General features: G+C 42.2%; 1 protein-coding gene across 5 annotated transcripts in view; it reads left to right on the top strand.

Moving 5' to 3' along the window:
- Positions 1 to 18,845, top strand: part of NALCN (sodium leak channel, non-selective) — a 303,303-nt gene that overhangs the window by 174,361 nt on the left and 110,097 nt on the right. For all 5 annotated transcript variants that reach the window (XM_025000161.2, XM_059892311.1, XM_059892312.1 and 2 more), the window contains one exon: positions 13,616 to 13,690. In XM_025000161.2, the coding sequence (XP_024855929.1) occupies positions 13,616 to 13,690 (75 nt within the window). The remainder of the gene's footprint in view (positions 1 to 13,615; positions 13,691 to 18,845) is intronic.

The raw sequence follows: 18,845 nt of genomic DNA, 5'->3' as shown, positions 1-18,845 counted from the left end.
TAAAACAATATAATCTCATGCTGTCAGCCATGCAGAGATTTGATTCTTAAGTCAGAGTCTAACACAGTAATATGTAAGCAGGAAGAAAAATGATCTAGCCTAGTAAATTAGTTAGCAAAGTAAATTTTTTCAAGTGGATTTCTACAGGAATCACTAATATAGTGAAATAAAATATTAAATCTGGTAACAGATTTCTTGTACAGTCTGAATTTTCCTTATTGTGCCAAAAACGTGACTTTGATTGTGGAACCCTGAAGGACTTCCAGGGACTCCTGAGATTCACTGAAGCCTTTAGGAATCCACAGAACGTAGCTTGAAAACCTGTATCTAATTCTACGCCTTCATTCTACGGATTTAAGTGTCTGCCCAAAACACTCATTGTAATTTTTCAAAAATTTTAAAACTGAAAATTGAAAGTGTTTGTTCTTTTGTTCATAATTTTTTCGAATCTCTAAAAAGTTGAGAATTTAAAAGTCTAGCAGGTAGCACAGTGGTAAAGAATCTGCCAGCCAGTGCAGGAGACACAGATTCCATCCCTGGATTGGGAAGATGCCCTGGAGGAGGGCATGGCAACTGGCTCCAATGTTGTTGCCTGGAGAATCCCGTGGACAGAGGAGCCTGGTGGACTGCAGTCCATAGGGTCACAAAGAGCCGGACATGACTGAGCACGAACACACACACACACACACACACATACACACAGGTCAGTGAGGGCAGTCTGTTAAATATGGTGGAGTTCAAGACTGCAGACTTGAGGTCCAAAAATCTAGATTCAGTATCTGTCTCTGCCAGTCTCTAGATGTATGACTGTAGAAGAATCAGACAACTTCCCTTATCTGTTTGTTGTGTTATGTCTGAAAGTGAGAGTAATAAGACCCTGGCACATCTAGCTTCCAAGGCTGCCAAGTACATGTGAGGTGAGCTTGTATTTTTGAGGGTGCTTTAGCCATGGTCTAAGAGGACGATCGTAACGATCACCAACCCTGAGTTTCTTCAAGTTTAAGTAAGATGGTATGTACATTTCAAGCTATATCTTAACAAATGCTAAAATGTCATTTCAGATGTTTTTAATTTGTAAAAGTAAAGTATTATTGATCGGTTTAAAGCATCAGGCAATGGCACCCCACTCCAGTACTCTAGCCTGGAAAATCCCATGGACGGAGGAGCCTGGTGGGCTGCAGTCCATGGGGTCGAGAAGAGTCGGACACAACTGAGCGACTTCATTTTCACTAAAGCATCATTTATGCCCAAGTTTGTCTCTCTTTTGGTCTTCCCCACACCTATTCTCCCAGACAATGACTTTGATGAATTTGTATGAACCCATCTTCCAGTTTTTAAATCATAGTTTACTAAATTTAGCATACTATCAACTTTGTTGTTGTTATTATTCAGTCACTAATCCATGTCCAGTTCTTTTTGAACCCATGGACTGCAGCACGCCAGACTCCTCTGTCCTCCACTATCTCCCGGAGTTTGCTCAAATTCATGTCCCTTGAGTCGGTGATGCTATCTAACCATCTCATCCTCTGCCACTCCATTCCCCTTTTATCTTCAATCTATCAACTTTAAAAAGACTCATATTTGGTGTAATATTAACAAAGTACAGTTAAAGTACACACATAGATTGCAAGATACATCCCAATTTCAGATTGCTAAAATGTGAAAACCAATGTGCATCTTAAAATCAATGGACTGCGGTAGTTTTCCACGTTTATACATACCCATTAGAATATATAGTGTTGTAAACCATCTACAGACATTTTTATACCCTTGGTTTTTAAGATCAGTATGATATTTTCAGTTTGAGGAGCACTGCTCCAGCGCATGGCTGGCCCTGTCTGGAAGGAATGCCCGCACACTCCTCTCACTGCTATAATTCCACCCCATGCTGAGGCCAAGTTATGTTTGATCATGGGTTTCCCTCCTTACAAGGGCTTTCCTGGTGGCTCAGATAGTAAAGAATCCACCTACCATGCAGAAAACCTGGCTTTGATCCCTGGGTCAGGAAGATCCCCAGGAGAAGGGAATGGCAACCCACTCCAGGCCTCTTGCCTGGAGAATTCTGTGGACAGAGGAGCCTGGCGGGCTACAGTCCATGGGGTCCCAAAGAATCCGACATGACTGAGCGACTAACACTTTCACTTTTCCCTCCTTACAAATTACTAAGAGTAGCAATTTTCAAAATTAATAGAATATATACTCTCAGTTTAGTTTTTAACCAAATATTGTTTTTGAAATCTTTTAATACACATAAAGTTAATTCAGACGTTAATATATATAATATATATAGTCATATAGTAGCAGTCCATTGGCTGAACATGCCTTATTTGCTTCTCAGTTTCCTTCCTGGAGACACAACTTAGGTGGCTTTCCAATATTTTGCTCTTACCTGTTGCAATGAATACATTTGTACTTTGTGTACAGTTGTGCAAGAGTTTCTTTAGGGTATTTGGTTTAGTTGCTAAGTTGTATTCGACTCTTGCAGTCCCATGGACTCACCAGGTTCCTCTGTCCATGGTATGTTCCAGGCAAGAATACTGGAGTGGGTTGCCATTTCCTTCTCCAGGGGAACTTCCCCCACCTGGGGATTGAACCTGAATCTCCTGCCTTTCAGGAAGATTCTTCACTGCTGAGCCACAAAGGAAGCCCTTTAGAGTATATATCAAAAGGTAGAATCTGGGATCCTGGTTGCTGCCCAGATGGCTGCGTGAAAGTAAGTCACTCAGTTGTGTTCAACTCTTTGCGATCCCACAGCCTATCCAGTCCATGGAAGTCTCTAGGCCAGAATACTGGAGTAGGTAGCCTTTCCCTTTTCCAGGAGATCTTCCCAACCCAGGGATTGAACCCAGGTCTCCTGCACTGCAGGTAGATTCTTTACCAGCTGATCCCCCAGGAAGCCCAAGAATACTGGAGTGGGTAGCCTATCCCTTCTCCAGCGGATCTTCCTGATCCAGGAATTGAACTGGGGTCTCCTGCATTGCAGGCGCATTCTTTACCAACTGAGCTATCAAGGAAGCTCTAAATGACACCATGCTGCTGCTGCTGCTGTGTCGCATCAGTCGTGTCCGACTCTGTGCGACCCCATAGACGGCAGCCCATCAGGCTCTCCCGTCCCTTGGATTCTCCAGGCAAGAACACTGGAGTGGGTTGCCATTTCCTTCTCCAATGCATGAAAGTGAAAAGTGAAAGTGAAGTCGCTCAGTCGTGTCCGACTCAAGCACACTCTAAAACTAAATTTTCAAAATTGCATGTGTTAATTTTATACTACCCAAAAAGTTTAGAGACTGAAGTCACTTCCCCAGGTCACTGGAGATTCCCTTAAGCATTATCAACAATTGCTTTATTCTCCTGTATGTCCTCAAACTGACAGTTATTTTCATGAGGTCTATCAAGCCAGCCCAGTTTGATTCAGCACAGTTTTCCTGAATCTCAGCCACTCTCTATAAGTACTAACCTACATCCTGGCCTTCGTTGGGAAGGCTTAATCTGTGCTCTCTGAGCCTACAACTGGTAGAGAAGTTGTACTAGTAAATACAAACCAAACACAGATAAAAGCTATTATCATAGAGACACTCAGGCATGCTGTGTTTTTGATACACATGATAAACATTTGCTTCCTGATCATTCCATATCAACCTGGTCTGAAATTTTTAAAATATTGGCAGTAAAACAGCTAGAGATTGTTTTTGGACAAACACACAAATATGTGCATGGAGATGATAGCGTGTGTTATATGTGCATCGCTACCCTTCCAAACAACATTTGTAAGTTAAAATCTCAATTTCATAAGCCTCTAGGCTTGAATTTAGCTGAAAAAGAACATTTTTGCTAAGTTGTATGAGTTTTTTGTTTTTGTAAAATACTACAAAGCATTTTAACCCAAATTGCAAAAAAGAAAAAAAAAAGCCTACATACATATACATCCTCTGACTTAATTTTTATCCACACTGGCCCATGGAGCCACACAGCCTGATTTAGTCTTCTCAGGGACAAACAAGCATGTGCCAAGCAGACAAAGAAAAAAGGTTTGGCTGCAGTTTCTGGAACAGGAAACAGCAGGCTCTCCCATTGCCCCCTGGGGGTACCAATTTGTAGCCCACAGTGAAAATCAGGCTTAAGTATACAGCAGACGCATATTTATAACCATTATCTACTGTTCCATAAAATGTCTCTCTCATCCACCAGGTATGTATTCTGAAATTCTGTCCGTGACTGATTGCAATTTGCCCAATGCTTATGAAATCCATCTTTTCCCCCCCACTTTTGTCAATGATTTGGGGATAAGAATGATGAAAGACTTAAGCAGTTGAAAGACTCCTTATTTTTCAGTGTTTTTCACTTTATTATTGTTTCAAAGGAAAGCCCTGTGATGTGAATACTGAAAGAGAGAAAATGTAATTAAGCGCTCATTGTGGATAGTCTTTTTGTTACCTTTGAAGTGCTTACATTAACACAGCAATCTCTTGATTTTGCTTCTGTAGTGGCAGCTTTCAGAGAATAGTCATGTTTTGCTGACAAAAATGGGCCTTCCAAAGTGTAAATTAAATAACTTGATTTTATAGAATTCATTTAAAAGTGCATCTGTGTTGAACATTTCTCATTTTGTATTGCTCTGATTACATTTGACTTTTCATTGACCTATATGAAAAATGAAATAGTTTCCAACTACAGCCTGCAAGGCAGCTTAGGATAGTGTGATTATGGTAAAAAGGTAATGAGGAAAAGAAATGGTAAAAAAAATAAATAAAATAAAAGGGAAAAGAAAACTGCAAGATGATGGGGTATTGCCCAGATTCCTGCTGTGTTTCTACTGTATCCTTGAAAATAATTAAAAAAAAAATTACTAATGAAGTTCACCATAGAAAAGGAAATAAGATTACAGGTGACATTTCAGCTAAAGGGTTGTCTTTAAGCTATATAAACAGAAAAAGAAAATCATAAGAGGAAACTTTAGAAAAGAGCTGGAAATGAGAAAGAAAGATAGGGTAGGTGTGGAACTATACGTAGGTGGAGAGAATTCAAAATAGGATACGAAGCGACAGAGATGGAAATTCTGTCATGAAAAGCCATTCTAAGATGGTGAGGCCACTCTTTTGAGGAAATACAGTGTAACCTGGAGCAGCCTGAGTCAGGCTAACCTAGCCTCTCCCTGCGGTGGAGAGAACAAGAACCCTCGTGTGCTGTGCAGGGTGGTCATGTCACAGCAAAACTGGGGGACATAGGACACTAAAGAGCACACTGCTTCCCTGGTTGAATTTCACTAAATGCATTGTGGGTAAATGGAAGAAAACCAAGCTAATACTCTGTGGTTCAGAGTTTCACACCTAAACCTAGCAAATGCCTCAGCTCAGGTGCACCTGGCGTTTTTAGTAGTGAGAGGAGTTATAGAAGAGAGGTCCTAAGAAATCGTGGCCTTCCCTGATAGCTCAGTCGGTAAAGAATCCGCCTGCAATGCAGGAGACCCCGGTTAGATTCCTGGATCTGGAAGAGTCCCTGGAGAAGGGATAGGCTACCCACTCCAGTATTCTTGGCTCCCCTTGTGGCTCAGCTGTGAAGAATCCACCCAAAATGCAGGAGACCTGGGTTCAATCCCTGAGTTAGGAAGATCCCCGGGAGAAGGGAATGGCTACCCACTCCAGTATTCTGGCCTGGAGAATTCCATAGCCAGTATAGTCCATGGGATTGCAAAGATTCGGACACGACTGAGAGACTTTCACTTCACTTTCAAGGAATCACAGTAACTGAACACGTGAGGACCGGAGCCATTGCTTTGGAAGCCCACTGAGCTAGAGGGTCAGTGCCCCACCAAGAGGTGGCTACGTCATTCATAAAAATTCTAGGAAGGAGACTTGCCAGGGTTGCAGAGATCTGTGTCATTTCCCACACTAAATGCATGGTCAATGCTAAAAATACCTTAAGCATAGGTGTTATAATCTGAGAAAATCTGAGAAAAAGTAAAGAATTAGATACCTGGACAAATAGTTATTCTCTACTTTTTCATTAAGATCAGTGATTCATAATGTATTGATCATAAAATAAGAAAATGGGTATATTATTAATACAGTCATTGTATATTACACGGCAGGACAAATACACGTGTTGCGTGTTAATATAATGTGATATTACAGATCTGTTGCAAGTAGTGAGTAGCCAGTGCATGAAAATATAGATGTGAATTTAAATTTCTTGTTTTAAAGCACTGCACATACTGAATACCATTGTGTTGAGAGTATATATGTGCTTTATTTAACAAAGCACAAGAGGAAATGAAGGGATATATCATGACCCTTCCCCCCCCCCGAAATTGCATCTTGAAGAAAAAAATAGTGATTTAGATTTCCATGCCCCATTATAAATTTAAATATTATAAAAGTTACAAAAAATACATAACACACACAACAGGTTGTGTAGTTTAGAACTGGCAAAGCAAAAAGGGAAAAGGGTTTCACTGCAAATGATGATGCTCTTGTAATTAAGTGTGACAGATCCCTCTAAAAGTTCTTTATTATATCAGTAGCATTGACTATAAGCCTGTGAATCTCATTTAATGGTTGTGTGCTAAGGCACTTTAGTCATGTCTGACTCTTTGTGACCCCGTGGACTGTAGCCCGCCGGGCTCCTCTGTCCATGGAATTCTCCAGCCAGGATGACTGGAGTGGGCTGCCATGCCCTCCTCCAGGGGATCTGCCTGCCCCAGCCTCTAACCTGCGTCTCTTCTGTCTCCTGCAATGGGAGGGGGCTCTTTACCACTGAGCCACCCGGGACATCCCATTTAATGGTTATGGAAAGCCTTTCGTCACCACGCAGGTGGCACTGGTAGTAGATAGACACTGGCTGAAAATAAGATTCAGATGTCAGTGTAGTGGCCTCAGATTATTAACAAGCCTTACTTCAGCTTTCTATGAAAACAGAACAGACAACAACAAAAAGTAGGCTGAGAGGATTGAGGAAAGGTTCTTGCTTTCAGAATGAAGCTCTGTCCCCCACTCCGATTAACCCTGGGGGAAAGAGAAATGGCCGAGTCAGGCCCAAGTCAGACTGCACCCTGCACAGCCCTGGGTTTGCAGGAAAAAGATGTCTCCCTGACAATGTAAATTAAATACGATGAGAACCAAGCTGCCACCTCCCTTCACGTCTGTTTCTTTACTGCAGTGGTTATTGCCACCTTTTTAGAGTCTGAGAAAATAACTACAAAGTAATTCTCACCTCCTCGAGCTCAGCTCCAGACTCAGCCTCCCTTGTGTGTACTATTGCCACTCCAGAGAGACAGTCCAAGCCAGACCCTGAGAGTCCAGTTGTCATGTTAGCACCACGCCCTCCCCGTCAGGAACACGCGACAAGCATCTATAAATGTCTGTATCCAAACAGAGCTTCAGGAGAGAACTTGAGCTCCACACACCTTTTTAAATACGGTTTCTGTTTTTGCATCTTCATGTTAACTAAGCATTGTGACATAACGTCGTGTTAACTAAGCAGGAAAGCCTGAACATTCAAAGACATTAAACGAACTTAGGTTTAACGATGTTGTTCAGTCACTCAGTTGTGGCCAACTCTTTGCGACCCCGTGGACTGTAGCCTGCCACGCTCCTCTGTCCTCTACTATCTCCCAGAGTTCACTCAAATTCATGTCCATTGAATCAGTTTAATGAGAATTTAAAGGTTTAGCTCATGACAGTTTAAAGCACACTTGACACACTCTCATATACTGTTCTTAAATTCGAGACCAGAACCTGCCAAGAGGTTTCTGCCTGCAAAGCCCCTTCAGCATGTTTTCTAGCAAAGCCAAAGCGTCTCCTTTTTGAGTCTTGCATTCTCTCTTCTGTGAAAACCAAACTCTTACCTCCACGAAGATGATCAACTATGGCTAGAATCCCTCAGCTTTCTCTCTGTGCCCCTGCCCTCGGGGTAGCTTTATTTTCTCTTTCCTCCAAAAAAGAGGTATCATATCTACCATTTTTTAAATAAAGTAACAAAACGTTACATATTTAATAACTTTTGTCAAATTGCGCTTAACACTGTCTAGTTACTATTCAGTGATCCAGTTTAAAATAACTGCATTGCATGCATTTTAAAAAAGAAAGAGAGAACTTCTGAAAGGGAAATTTAAACAGAGAAGAAAAAAATGTCATCCCCTCCTGATTATTACAGCCTTGCTGTCACTCCTCCCAGCCTCCCTTGGTGGCATTCGGGCACACTGCCCAGCCCCTCGGCCCACCTCTCGGTCTCGCCCAGCGTCCTCCAGGCAGCGATGCCTGGGCCGGGCTCACCTGCCCACCAGGCCCCCACCTAGCCCCACACCCCCAAGGCCCCGTCTTTGCTCATGCCACCTGGAAAGCCTTTCTCACAGCTCTCTTCCTGACAGCATCTCCCTTCTCCTTGGCATCTTGGTAGCACCGTGCCAGACTCTCTACCAGCCCCTCACAATCTTACATCAGCAGCCTTCAGAAGAGCCCCCCACCCCCAGACTCATCTGCCTAGATCAGCTCTCAGAAAGCAAAATGGCTTGGCTGGCACAGAACTGAAGCTGGGAGATTCCGATGGGGTTTAGTTCCGGTTGGTTGTCAGTCTTCACACTCGTGTGTCCCCCTAAGTCCCCATTTCCCTTCACATCCCTGCTTTCTGAGAAGAAATAGTAATGTTCTCTGGGATGAAACATGAAGGAGGCAGAAGGGTCTAGAGAGAGACCGGGAGTGAAGTGCTTTGATGATAAGGCGGCATGCCACACCCAGGGCAGCGGTAGTATTGCTTCCGACCTGGGGGTGTTGACACCCAAGGCTTGTCTTGTAACCACTTCTTGTCTGAACTTGACGGGGAGATGGCCTTGCTAGGGGCCCCACGTGGACACGGGGCCACCTGCACAGAGCTGGGGAGCTGTGTGAGAGGTCTAGATAGAGAGTCTGAAAGGCTCCCCGCTACCCCCCCAAAAAAAAAAACCCAGTCTTCGTGAACCCCCAGCTGGAATGGCAGAACTTCAACCTTCCCTGAGACTTGACAGCCTGTGTGTGGAAACAACGGCCCGAGCCAGAAATGAAGTTGACAGTAGCAGGGGTTATATGAAAGTGAAAGTGTTAGTCATTCAGTCTGTCCAACTCTTGGCGACCCCACACACTTAGCCCACCAGGCTTCTCTGTCCATGGAATTCTCCAGGCAAGAATACTGGAGTGAGTAAGCCATTCCCTTTTCCAGGGGATGTTCCCAACCCAAGGATTGAACCTGGTCTCTCACACTGCAGCAGATTCTTTACTTGTCTGAGCCACCAGGGAAGCCCTAAGAATACCGGAGTGGATAGCCATTCTCTTTTCCAGGGGATTTCCCCAACACAGGGATTGAACCTGCATCTCCCACATTGCAGGCAGATTCCTTACCATCTGAGCCACTTGGGGGTTGTATGGGGACCCCCAAAAGATATATCCATGTTCTAACTCCCAAGCCTCTGAATGTGACCTTATTTGGAGGCCCTTTCAGATGCAATTAAATTAAGGATTTTGAGATGTGATTATCCTGGATTATCTGGATAATCCCTAAATTCAGATGACTATAAGAGATTGAACCCAGGTCTCCTGCATTGGAGGCGGATTCTTGACTGTCTGAGCCAACAGGGAATCCTGGGTCAGGAAGATCCCCTGGAGAAGGGCATGGCTACCCACTCCAGTCTTCTTGCCTGGAGAATCCCATGGACAGAGGAACCGGTGGGCTACAGTCCATGGGGTCTCAAAAGAGTTGGGCATGATTGCTCAGCTAAACAACAGCAACATACCGTACACCAGGGTTCTTGGGGGAGGCTTAATGAAACAACCATATAGCTGCAATTTGTTGAGCTATTATCATAGCCGTTATATCATGCAAATGAGAGCGATGAAACTCACAGAAGGCTGCATAGCTCGTGGCTGGCAGAGCCTATTTGCCAGTCAAGGTCTCCAACCACAGTTCTCTTTTCCACCAGGCTGCCAGCCCACATCTGCTTAATGCAATTGTGAACTTCATAGCAGTGAGCACACTATTGCATTTGTGTTCCTGACCGGGCACTGTCTGGGGTTGCAAAGAGTCGGACACGACTGGGCAACTGAACTGAAGGCACTGTCTGACACAGAGTCCAATTTAATCGAATAGCATAACCTCACTGTGGTGAAGTAGCCTGCCATCTGTCTGGTGTTGGGGAAATAATTAAAATAAAATCTTCTGACAACCCAGAAAACCTCTGCCAAGGTAGACAGGAAAGCAACAGTTTTATTGTTGGATAAGCCGTAAACCAGACTGCGACGGGCATCACACGCAGTCTGCCAAAACAACGGCAGGGACAAAGACAGCCGTGCTCTCGGGACGAAAGCAACCAGTCCGCAAGCACGAAGACCTGACGGCGCCATCTGTTAAGTGCAGCTCCCCCTAAAGTCACCTGGCAACTGGGGGTGGCCCTCTGTGATAACGAATTGCCTTTATCCAAAGGAAAATCAAACTCTTCATCTCTCCATGATAAATAGGAAGTTTTGCAACGTGGATCCAGGTGGCGAAGTTATATTCCCACCTTCCCACGAAGAAGGAGAGATGGCCCTATTCCTGCACTGTACAACGATGTGACTTATTTGACTTTTAAAAAAGATTTATATACATCTCAAAGGGGCAGAGGAAGAATTTATAAGCACAAGTTTTCCGGAGGAAATGCTCTGAGAAAAGGGAGGGGAAACTGTGGCTTTCCCTTTTTCAATCAAGAAATTTGTTTTTTTCTTTTTAGATTTGTGTTTGCCCTTTCACTGGGGAGAAAATTTATTAGGTTAGGACACAGAGCAGGGCCTGCTCGAGTGCCCAGCGGGGACAGAAGTGGTGGGAGACAGCTCAGACTCACAGCCGAGCCCTCCAGGTGGCCTTTCTGTATCTGGGCAAGGAAGAGGAGAACGGAGAATTCTCCTCTGAGAGCGCTTTGGTGATAACGTCAAGGTCAGCCTCAAGGTCACAGGAAGAGGGCTAGACTTGGTGTGAACTGTGAAATGTCCTCTATAGCACAAAGTGGTTTAGAATAAGCCTAAATACATCCGGGCCCAGATATTCATGATGTGGTGGATGTGGTGACATCAATAAAAATTTTTTTTTAATCTATGGTCTAATAGAGAACAGATGTGGTTTTCAAGGAAGAGGGAGGTGGAGGGTGGGGCTGGAGTGGGAGTTTTAGGTTAGTAGATACAAACTGTTAAATATAGAATGGATTTAAAAAAAAAAAAAAAACAGGGTCCTACTGTTGTTACTGTATCACAGGAACCTATATTCAATATCCTGTAATAAACCACAATGGAAAAGAATATAAAGCAGAATGATATATATGGTTCAGTGGGTAAAGAATCTGCCTACAGTCTAGGAAACACAGGAAACAAGGATTCAATCCCTGGATTGGGAAGATCCCCTGGAGGAGGAAATGACAACCCAGCCCGGTATTCTTGCCTGGGTAATCCCATGGACAGAGGAGCCTGGCGGGCTACAGTCCATGGGGTCTCAAAGAGTCGAATGTGACTGTGTGATCAAGCACAGCACCCATATATATTAATATAAATGTATAACTGAATCACTTGGCTATACAGCAGAAATTAACACATCGTTATCAGTCAGCTATACTTCAATTTTTTAAAAACTAAATTAAATCTGTGGTCTAGACCATTCTGTGTCCTCTTTAAGTTCTGGTCGGATCCCAAATGATATGACTGTTAAAATGAAGGGTGCTGGCACTTGTCCTCAGCCAAACATTCTGTCAGAATTTTATAGTTGTTGAAGCTTTTTCCCCCTTGTTCTGTGCTCGGTAAACTTGGAAAAGGCATTAACTTCTGCATAACAATCTCTCTGGTGCTTGAAAATCATGACTAAATTGCCTCGATTTTCTTATCTTTGTGCTTAACAGTCTAATATTAACAAATGGGAATAATTTGCTAAGAGGGAAATTAAAAGGAAGAATATAAATAAGAAATGTAAAGATTAGCAAATGAATGTGAGACTTTAGAGAATTCAAAGTTGAAAAGGGAATTGAAATTAAAATATTTTTAAAATTCTACTTTTTTGTTGTTTTCTCTCTTTTACCTTATTTACCCATTCCAAACGGAGCATATGCCTTTTTTTTTTTTTTTAATTTGGCAAATACAACAAAAGGGGTAGAAATCTATTTTTTCACACAGGCAGGCACCATTAACATTTCTAAAGTACCTGCTCTTAACGTTTTCTCTAGTGTTTCATTTTGTATGTACTTGTACTTCTGTCACGTGCCATGCTGTGCTTAGCTGCTCAGTCGTGTCAGACTCTTTGCACCCTCATGGACTGTAGCCCACCAGGCTTCTCTGTCCATGGGGATTCTCCAGGCAAGAATACTGGAGTGGGTTGCCATGCTGTCCTCCAGGGGATCTTCCCAACTCAAGGATCGAACCCAGGCCTCCTGCATTGCTTGCAGATTCTTTACCATCTGAGCCCCCGGGGGGCCCAAAAATACTGGAGTGGGTAGTCTATCCCTCCTCCAGGAGATCTTCCCGACCCAGGAATTGAACTGGGGTCTCCTGCTTTGCAGGCAGATTCTTTACCAACTGAGCTACAAGGGAAGCCCATACTTCTAACATATATATACTAACTTAATGTTGTAAGCAGTTTTCAATACTGATAGAATTCATGAGTGTATTAGTTATCTATTTCTATATGACAAATTATGAACAATTTAGGGGATTTCAACCATAAACATTTGTTATCTTGTGTGGTTTCTACAGGTCGGGAATCTAGGACATGCTAAGCTGGGTGTTTCTAGCTCAGAGCGGTCCATGAGTTTGCAGTCAAGATTCTGGCTGTGGCTACAGTCATCGGAAGGCTTTACTCAGGCTGGGGGATCTGCTTCTGAGATGGGTCAGTCACGTGCCTGTTGGCCGGAGGTCTCTGCTGGTTGCCACAAGGGCCTCTCCATAGGGCCACTTGAGTGTCCTCGGGAGCTGGCACCTGGCTTCCAGCAGAGTGGGTGAGCCAAGAGAGAGAAAGGCGAAGGCCACAGTGCCCCTTACCACCTAGCCTTGTAAGTCACAGACAGTCATTTCTGTAATCCATTGACTACATAGACCAACCATATTCAGTGTGGAAGGGGACTCTCAAGACTGTGAACCGCGAACTCACCATCTTGGGACTAGCTAGCGCAATAGACATTTGTAGTAGCTGCAAGAATGTTGCAGTAGAAATCTCTATAGCTGTATTAGCTATTTACCTACAGTTACCTACAGTTAGTTTTATTTCTAGTATTCCATCATTATAAATAACTCTTTCAGGTACTTTCGGGTATAAAGATTTTCATCAGTACTTCAGATCATTTTCTTTGGATATAGTTTTAGAAGTAAGATTGTTGAATTACCTTAAAATTTTCCTAAATTTCATTTAAAATCAGCTTTATAAAGCAAATTAATATTTTATATTGTCTATTTCAGTTAACAGATGCATTTCCTTGAATGTATTTGTTATGAATATCTTTAAATACCTATGCAGTACTCACAACTGTGTGTTTTTAATGCATTCTATATAGCATATACTTTAGGTAGATATTCTAGATCATATAGGTAATATTTTGATACTTGTGGTGTGTGAGTTTTTTCATTATTATTTAACCATTTTGTAGATCCTCCTGAGTTTGTTTGTTGCTGTTATTTTGGACAACTTAGAGCTTGATGAAGATCTAAAGAAGCTTAAACAAGTAAGTAATGTATGGGGGATTCTTTAAATCAGCATTAAAAAAATAAGGGCAAAGCATGTGCTTACAGGTAATGTTAAATCTGTTCAAGCTTCAAAGCAAATATTTTAATAAATTAACACACTGAGTTGGCAAATATTTTTCTTTTAAGTTTAACCTTCTCTAATATCAACAAAGGAAATTTTTATTGCTCTGTAATTATCCTAGGGATATTTTTATATCATTATTTTGAGTAAAATTAAGATGGGCATGGTATAGTAAATTGAATTTAGATTCTCCTTCAGCCATTAAATGAAGGTTGTTTGGAAATGAAATGCCTCAGGGCCAGCTTGCCATTTGGCATTGTTATGTGTAATACTTTCGATCATCATCATAAAACTATTAAGCATAAATTTGCCTGACCACTAGGCACTAAAAGAGAATTTAGTCCTGGTGCTCAAAGTAGGTATAAGAAATGGGACAGAATAACTGATCAACTGTGTGCCCAGCTGTATATGAAAACAGACTGGGTGTTATGGCATTGATAATCATTTCCAAAAAATCTCAGTGTAAATATGTGAAGATTATGTTATTGATGGCCAAAAGATTACAGATGTGAATCAGTATTCTCATAGTTTTTGTTCCATGGAGGATACTTGGCTTGAATATTTGACTGTGTCAAAGAGAAGAGACCCTTTGAGAAGCAGAATTTGTGAAGCAAGGGAGCACCTGGATAAATATTCTTGGATCACCCACCTCGGCACTGCAATAGTTGGGATGTTAATAAAGAATATCCCATCTGGAACTTTCCAAAGGCCCCACATATTCAGAATTTTCAAATTGGATCAAGTTGTCTATTTTTTACAAAGCAAAGACATTACCTATTTAAATGTCTTGTTGTTATGTATAATCTCAAAATCACTTTAAGCATTTCACCTTTTTACTCTTGTTTATCTCCAAAGCCCATGCTTTTAACTAAGGCTAGTCAATCATATAAAAAAAATTTTTTTGGATGTAAAGATGCTCGCTGTGAGCCTATCAAAGAAGGATTTGAATTTTCCTGTTCTGAGGCTATACAAGCAAATGCTTGTCTGAGTGTGGTGGACCTTTCTTCCAGATCTTTTCAATTTGTTTCAACAGCAATAGGCTTTTCGTATGAGAGTTGGCAAGTTCTTTGTGGCATTGATGTAAATACTTCTGGCTTCTAGTTGTAGAATAAATATGTACCAAGTTCAGAATTGACCAACAGTATAATTAAACACCAATAAAGATGTACTGCTGTATAACCACTTTCATCCTTGCTTTACAAATCTGGCATTAAGGATTTAAATGACTTTACTCTGTTATTCCCAAAAGAGAGGATGGGGAAAGTGTGAAAAACTATTTGATTTTCTTAATGTTTCAAGTTCCAGAAAGCACTCTATATTCCAAAATCTATCTTTATTCAGCTTAAACTTTTTTTTTCAATCTTTGACCCTTTCCACCAGTTAGTCTATATACAGCTTCTTATAGCTACATGGACATGAACACGAGCTCCGTATAGTGTCGAGATGCAAACTCCAGGAGGCAGTGAGGGATGAGGAAGCCTGCTGTGCTGCATCCATGGTGCTGCAGAGTCATACATGACTTAGCGCCTGAACAGCGACCATAACAGCCACCGTCACAGTTGTTAGCACCGGCTCAGTGCATGTACTTTGTGTTATCACCTTTTTAAATTTCACAGCAACCATGTGATGCACGTGCTATTCTCAGTTTCATCTGATAAGTGAGGAAACTAAGGCACAGAGAAGTTAAACAAGTTGCCTAAGGTCACACAGCTAATAAGTAGCAGAGTTAGGATTTGAACCTGGGCAGTTTGGACCAAAAGCCCAGACTCAACCTCTACACTGTACTGAGTCACAATAAAGCTCTATAAATGCCAACCATGAGTCATGGTGTGCTGGAGGCTCATTCATAGGACCGTTGATAACTTGTGGATAAACAATGATGTTTCAGATGACACAGACATCATTATAGCCATGAAATAATTGTTGATGTGATGGATGGAGGTGAATTAAACAACCCAGTCATTAAAGCTATATACAAAGTAGTTGTTTGTTTCCCCTCAAAAAGCAGATGATCTAATCAGAGGCACTGGAGTTGGCACTTTGGCAGAAGGTAAGAGCTGCAACATTTACCCTTCATTCCACTGATGGCAGACACTGTCCAGAGCTCCTCCAGCCTCAGGAACCTTCTGGAACAGTGACCCTCCTTAGACACAGATATAATGTGCTTGCAACATATTAAGAGTTTAGAAAGGCTGCTAGAGACTGTTACTGTATTTTATTATGATCGTGGTAAAAACAATTGTGTTAAAATATATGTTGACTCATGGACATTTTTCACGAGTCATAGAAGCCAGTGTGAGTCACCTTTAAAATGGAGAAGGTAAATATGAAATATCGAACGGGGCTACGAGAGACAAAGTCGGTCCTTGTGCTTGGGGAAGGGATTATGTCCCCAGGGGTGGACAGTTTGGGAGACAAGGGTAGAAAGCTGGACAGTGCAGTGAAGAAACTAGGATGGGAGAGAAGAAGAAAGAAGTGACGACGTGAACGAGGAAAGCATCCAAGAGATGAAACTGAAGGAAAGAGCGCAGACTGTGACTCCCAGCCTGTGATAAAGGGGGAGAAACATGGCTGAATCCTAAGTCAGGCTGCCCTCTAGCCAAGGACACCAGAGCTCCCTGCAGGGAGAAGCTCCCCGAGGAGCAGGAACAATCCACAGGATCCATTGTGGTGGAATCGGATTCTTCTTACGTAGAAACGTACTTCTTACCTTTCCTCCTTATTTTCTGAAGTCTCCTCCTTGCCCTTTAAGTCAGTGGTTTCCAGCCAGGGATGCTAAGCCGTGGGGCTCTTCAGGGCAAACGATGGAACCAACAGCTTTCCTTGACACTTTGGGAAACCTAAAGGGAATTGTGCATTTACCCTACCAAAATGCCAACTTTAAAATACTTTTAGCTGAAAATTTTCTGGGCAGCAACACTGCATCCTAGTGCTCGGAAGCCTCTTCCTATATGCTCTTCTTCAAGGAAAAAGAAGCAACATTGAATTATTTATTGCTTCATAAAGGCATTTTGAGAGACAGAAGAATATTTTTTTTAAAGATGGGATTCCGAGGGCAATAATAAAAAGGCTCCTTGGGGATGAGTTTTGATGGGTTCTGATATAAATGCTCATCCCCAGGCCACCCTTCTCTGTGACATTACCAATGTTGTGCCTTTATAGCTGCTCATATAGCTCTTCCTTTGTCACTCTTCAAAATAAATAATGTTCTGAAAACTCACGCCAGTTATGCATCTGCATAAAATTTATCTATTGCTTTCCTAGCAGCAGTATCACTGGAGCAATCATTTCCTGGCTGCCATAATTTGTGTGACCCTGTTTCTAATTAAATAGAGACCATGATTCTCTTTTTAGCATTCGCAAAACCCAATACAGGACCTGGAGACAGATAGAAATAGAGAAATATATAATATTTTTTACATAAGATCAGAAAATTGACTAGAAATGAGATTGCAAATGTATAATTTGGCAGCTGAGAAGCCAAGTCAGTTTGTATGGAGGCTAAAAAATCCCCTTGACCTACCGCTGTCCTCTAAAGAGCAAGCCGTAGGAGACAGTGACCTTGGTGCTCGGTGATGTAGCAAAAACGCTGGAGAACGTGGGTGGAGTTTTACAAACTTTGAAAATGAAGAGAGTTCTTGCAGCTTTAATGATTTTTGCAAATTCAGTGCAAGACAGACATAAAGGGCTCTCTTTTAAGCAGTAGAAAATTCATTAAACTGTGAGGAAAAAAAAAAAAAAACCCATAGAGAAGCCTCAGGGAAAGATGCATTGAAAAAGTAAGTATAGATACTCTGTCTAGATTAAATTCAAAGCTCTGAAATTAAAACTGTTTCCCCAATTCTGTATTAAGTCCCATGTGAGCTCAAGCTCGATTGTCTTTGATGGCTTCACATCCAAAACATAGTTGAGGGTAGACATGTAAAGAAGCTTCTCTGTCTTATTGATTATCCTTTTAACAAAAACAGAAATCTTAATGCTATTTAAAATGTGAGCTCCAAGTTAATGTTTCTCTGCAGTCTTATCCGGGGGGTTTCGTTTGCATCTCTGTCTTGCCTCCTGTATTGAAGTCCTTCAGGATTTAGGGAGACAAGTCGTGGCCAGAGGATCCACTCAGCTAAACCCTGATTGCTGTCTTCTGGCTTCACAGAAGCAGAAAGTAAAGTGGCGGTTGCAGGGAGCAAAGAGGACTTCTTCTTGTGGTTCAGTGGCTACAGGGTTTTTAGTTCTCAAAGATGAAAAAATTCTATAGACCTTTGGTACACAGTGTGAATGTACTTAACACTACTGAGCTGTACCCTTAAAGAATGGCTTAGATGGTGAATGGTATGTTATGTGTTCCTGACCACAGTTTTTTAAAAATTTTAATAAAAATTTGGTCACCATACTGGTAAGGTGGTGAGAGCACACTCAGGGATTCTGATGGTGCAGAAGTTAGGTTAAAGAAGATGAGTGGGACTTGCCTGGCAGTCCAGGGGTTAAGACCTCACCTTCCAATGCAGGGAATGCAGGTTTGATCCCTGATCAGGGGGCTAAGATCCCACATGCCTCATGGTCAAAAAAAAAAAGAACATAAAAAAGCAGTTTTGTAACAAATTCAATAAAGACTTTAAAAATCAGTTCAGTTCAGTTCAGTCACTCAGTCATGTCCAACTCTTTTCGACCCCACAAATCGCAGCACGCCAGGCCTCCCTGTCCATCACCAACTCCTGGAGCTCACTGAGACTCACGTCCATCGAGTCAGTGATGCCATCCAGCCATCTCATCCTCTGTCGTCCCCTTCTCCTCCTGCCCCCAATTCCTTCCAGCATCAGAGTCTTTTCCAATGAGTCAACTCTTTGCATGAGATGGCCAAAGTACTGGAGTTTCAGCTTTAGCATCATTCCTTCCAAAGAAGTCCCAGGGTTGATCTCCTTCAGAATGGACTGGTTGGATCTCCTTGCAGTCCAAGGGACTCTCAAGAGTCTTCTCCAACACCACACTTCAAAAGCATCAATTCTTCGGCACTCAGCTTTCTTCACAGTCCAACTCTCACATCCATACATGACCACTGGAAAAACCATAGCCTTGAC

This window comes from Bos taurus, chromosome 12, assembly GCF_002263795.3.
Source record: "Bos taurus isolate L1 Dominette 01449 registration number 42190680 breed Hereford chromosome 12, ARS-UCD2.0, whole genome shotgun sequence".
NCBI classification, from domain to species: domain Eukaryota; kingdom Metazoa; phylum Chordata; class Mammalia; order Artiodactyla; family Bovidae; genus Bos; species Bos taurus.
Note: the sequence above shows the minus strand (reverse complement) of the source record. Positions and strands in the feature narration are given on the sequence as shown.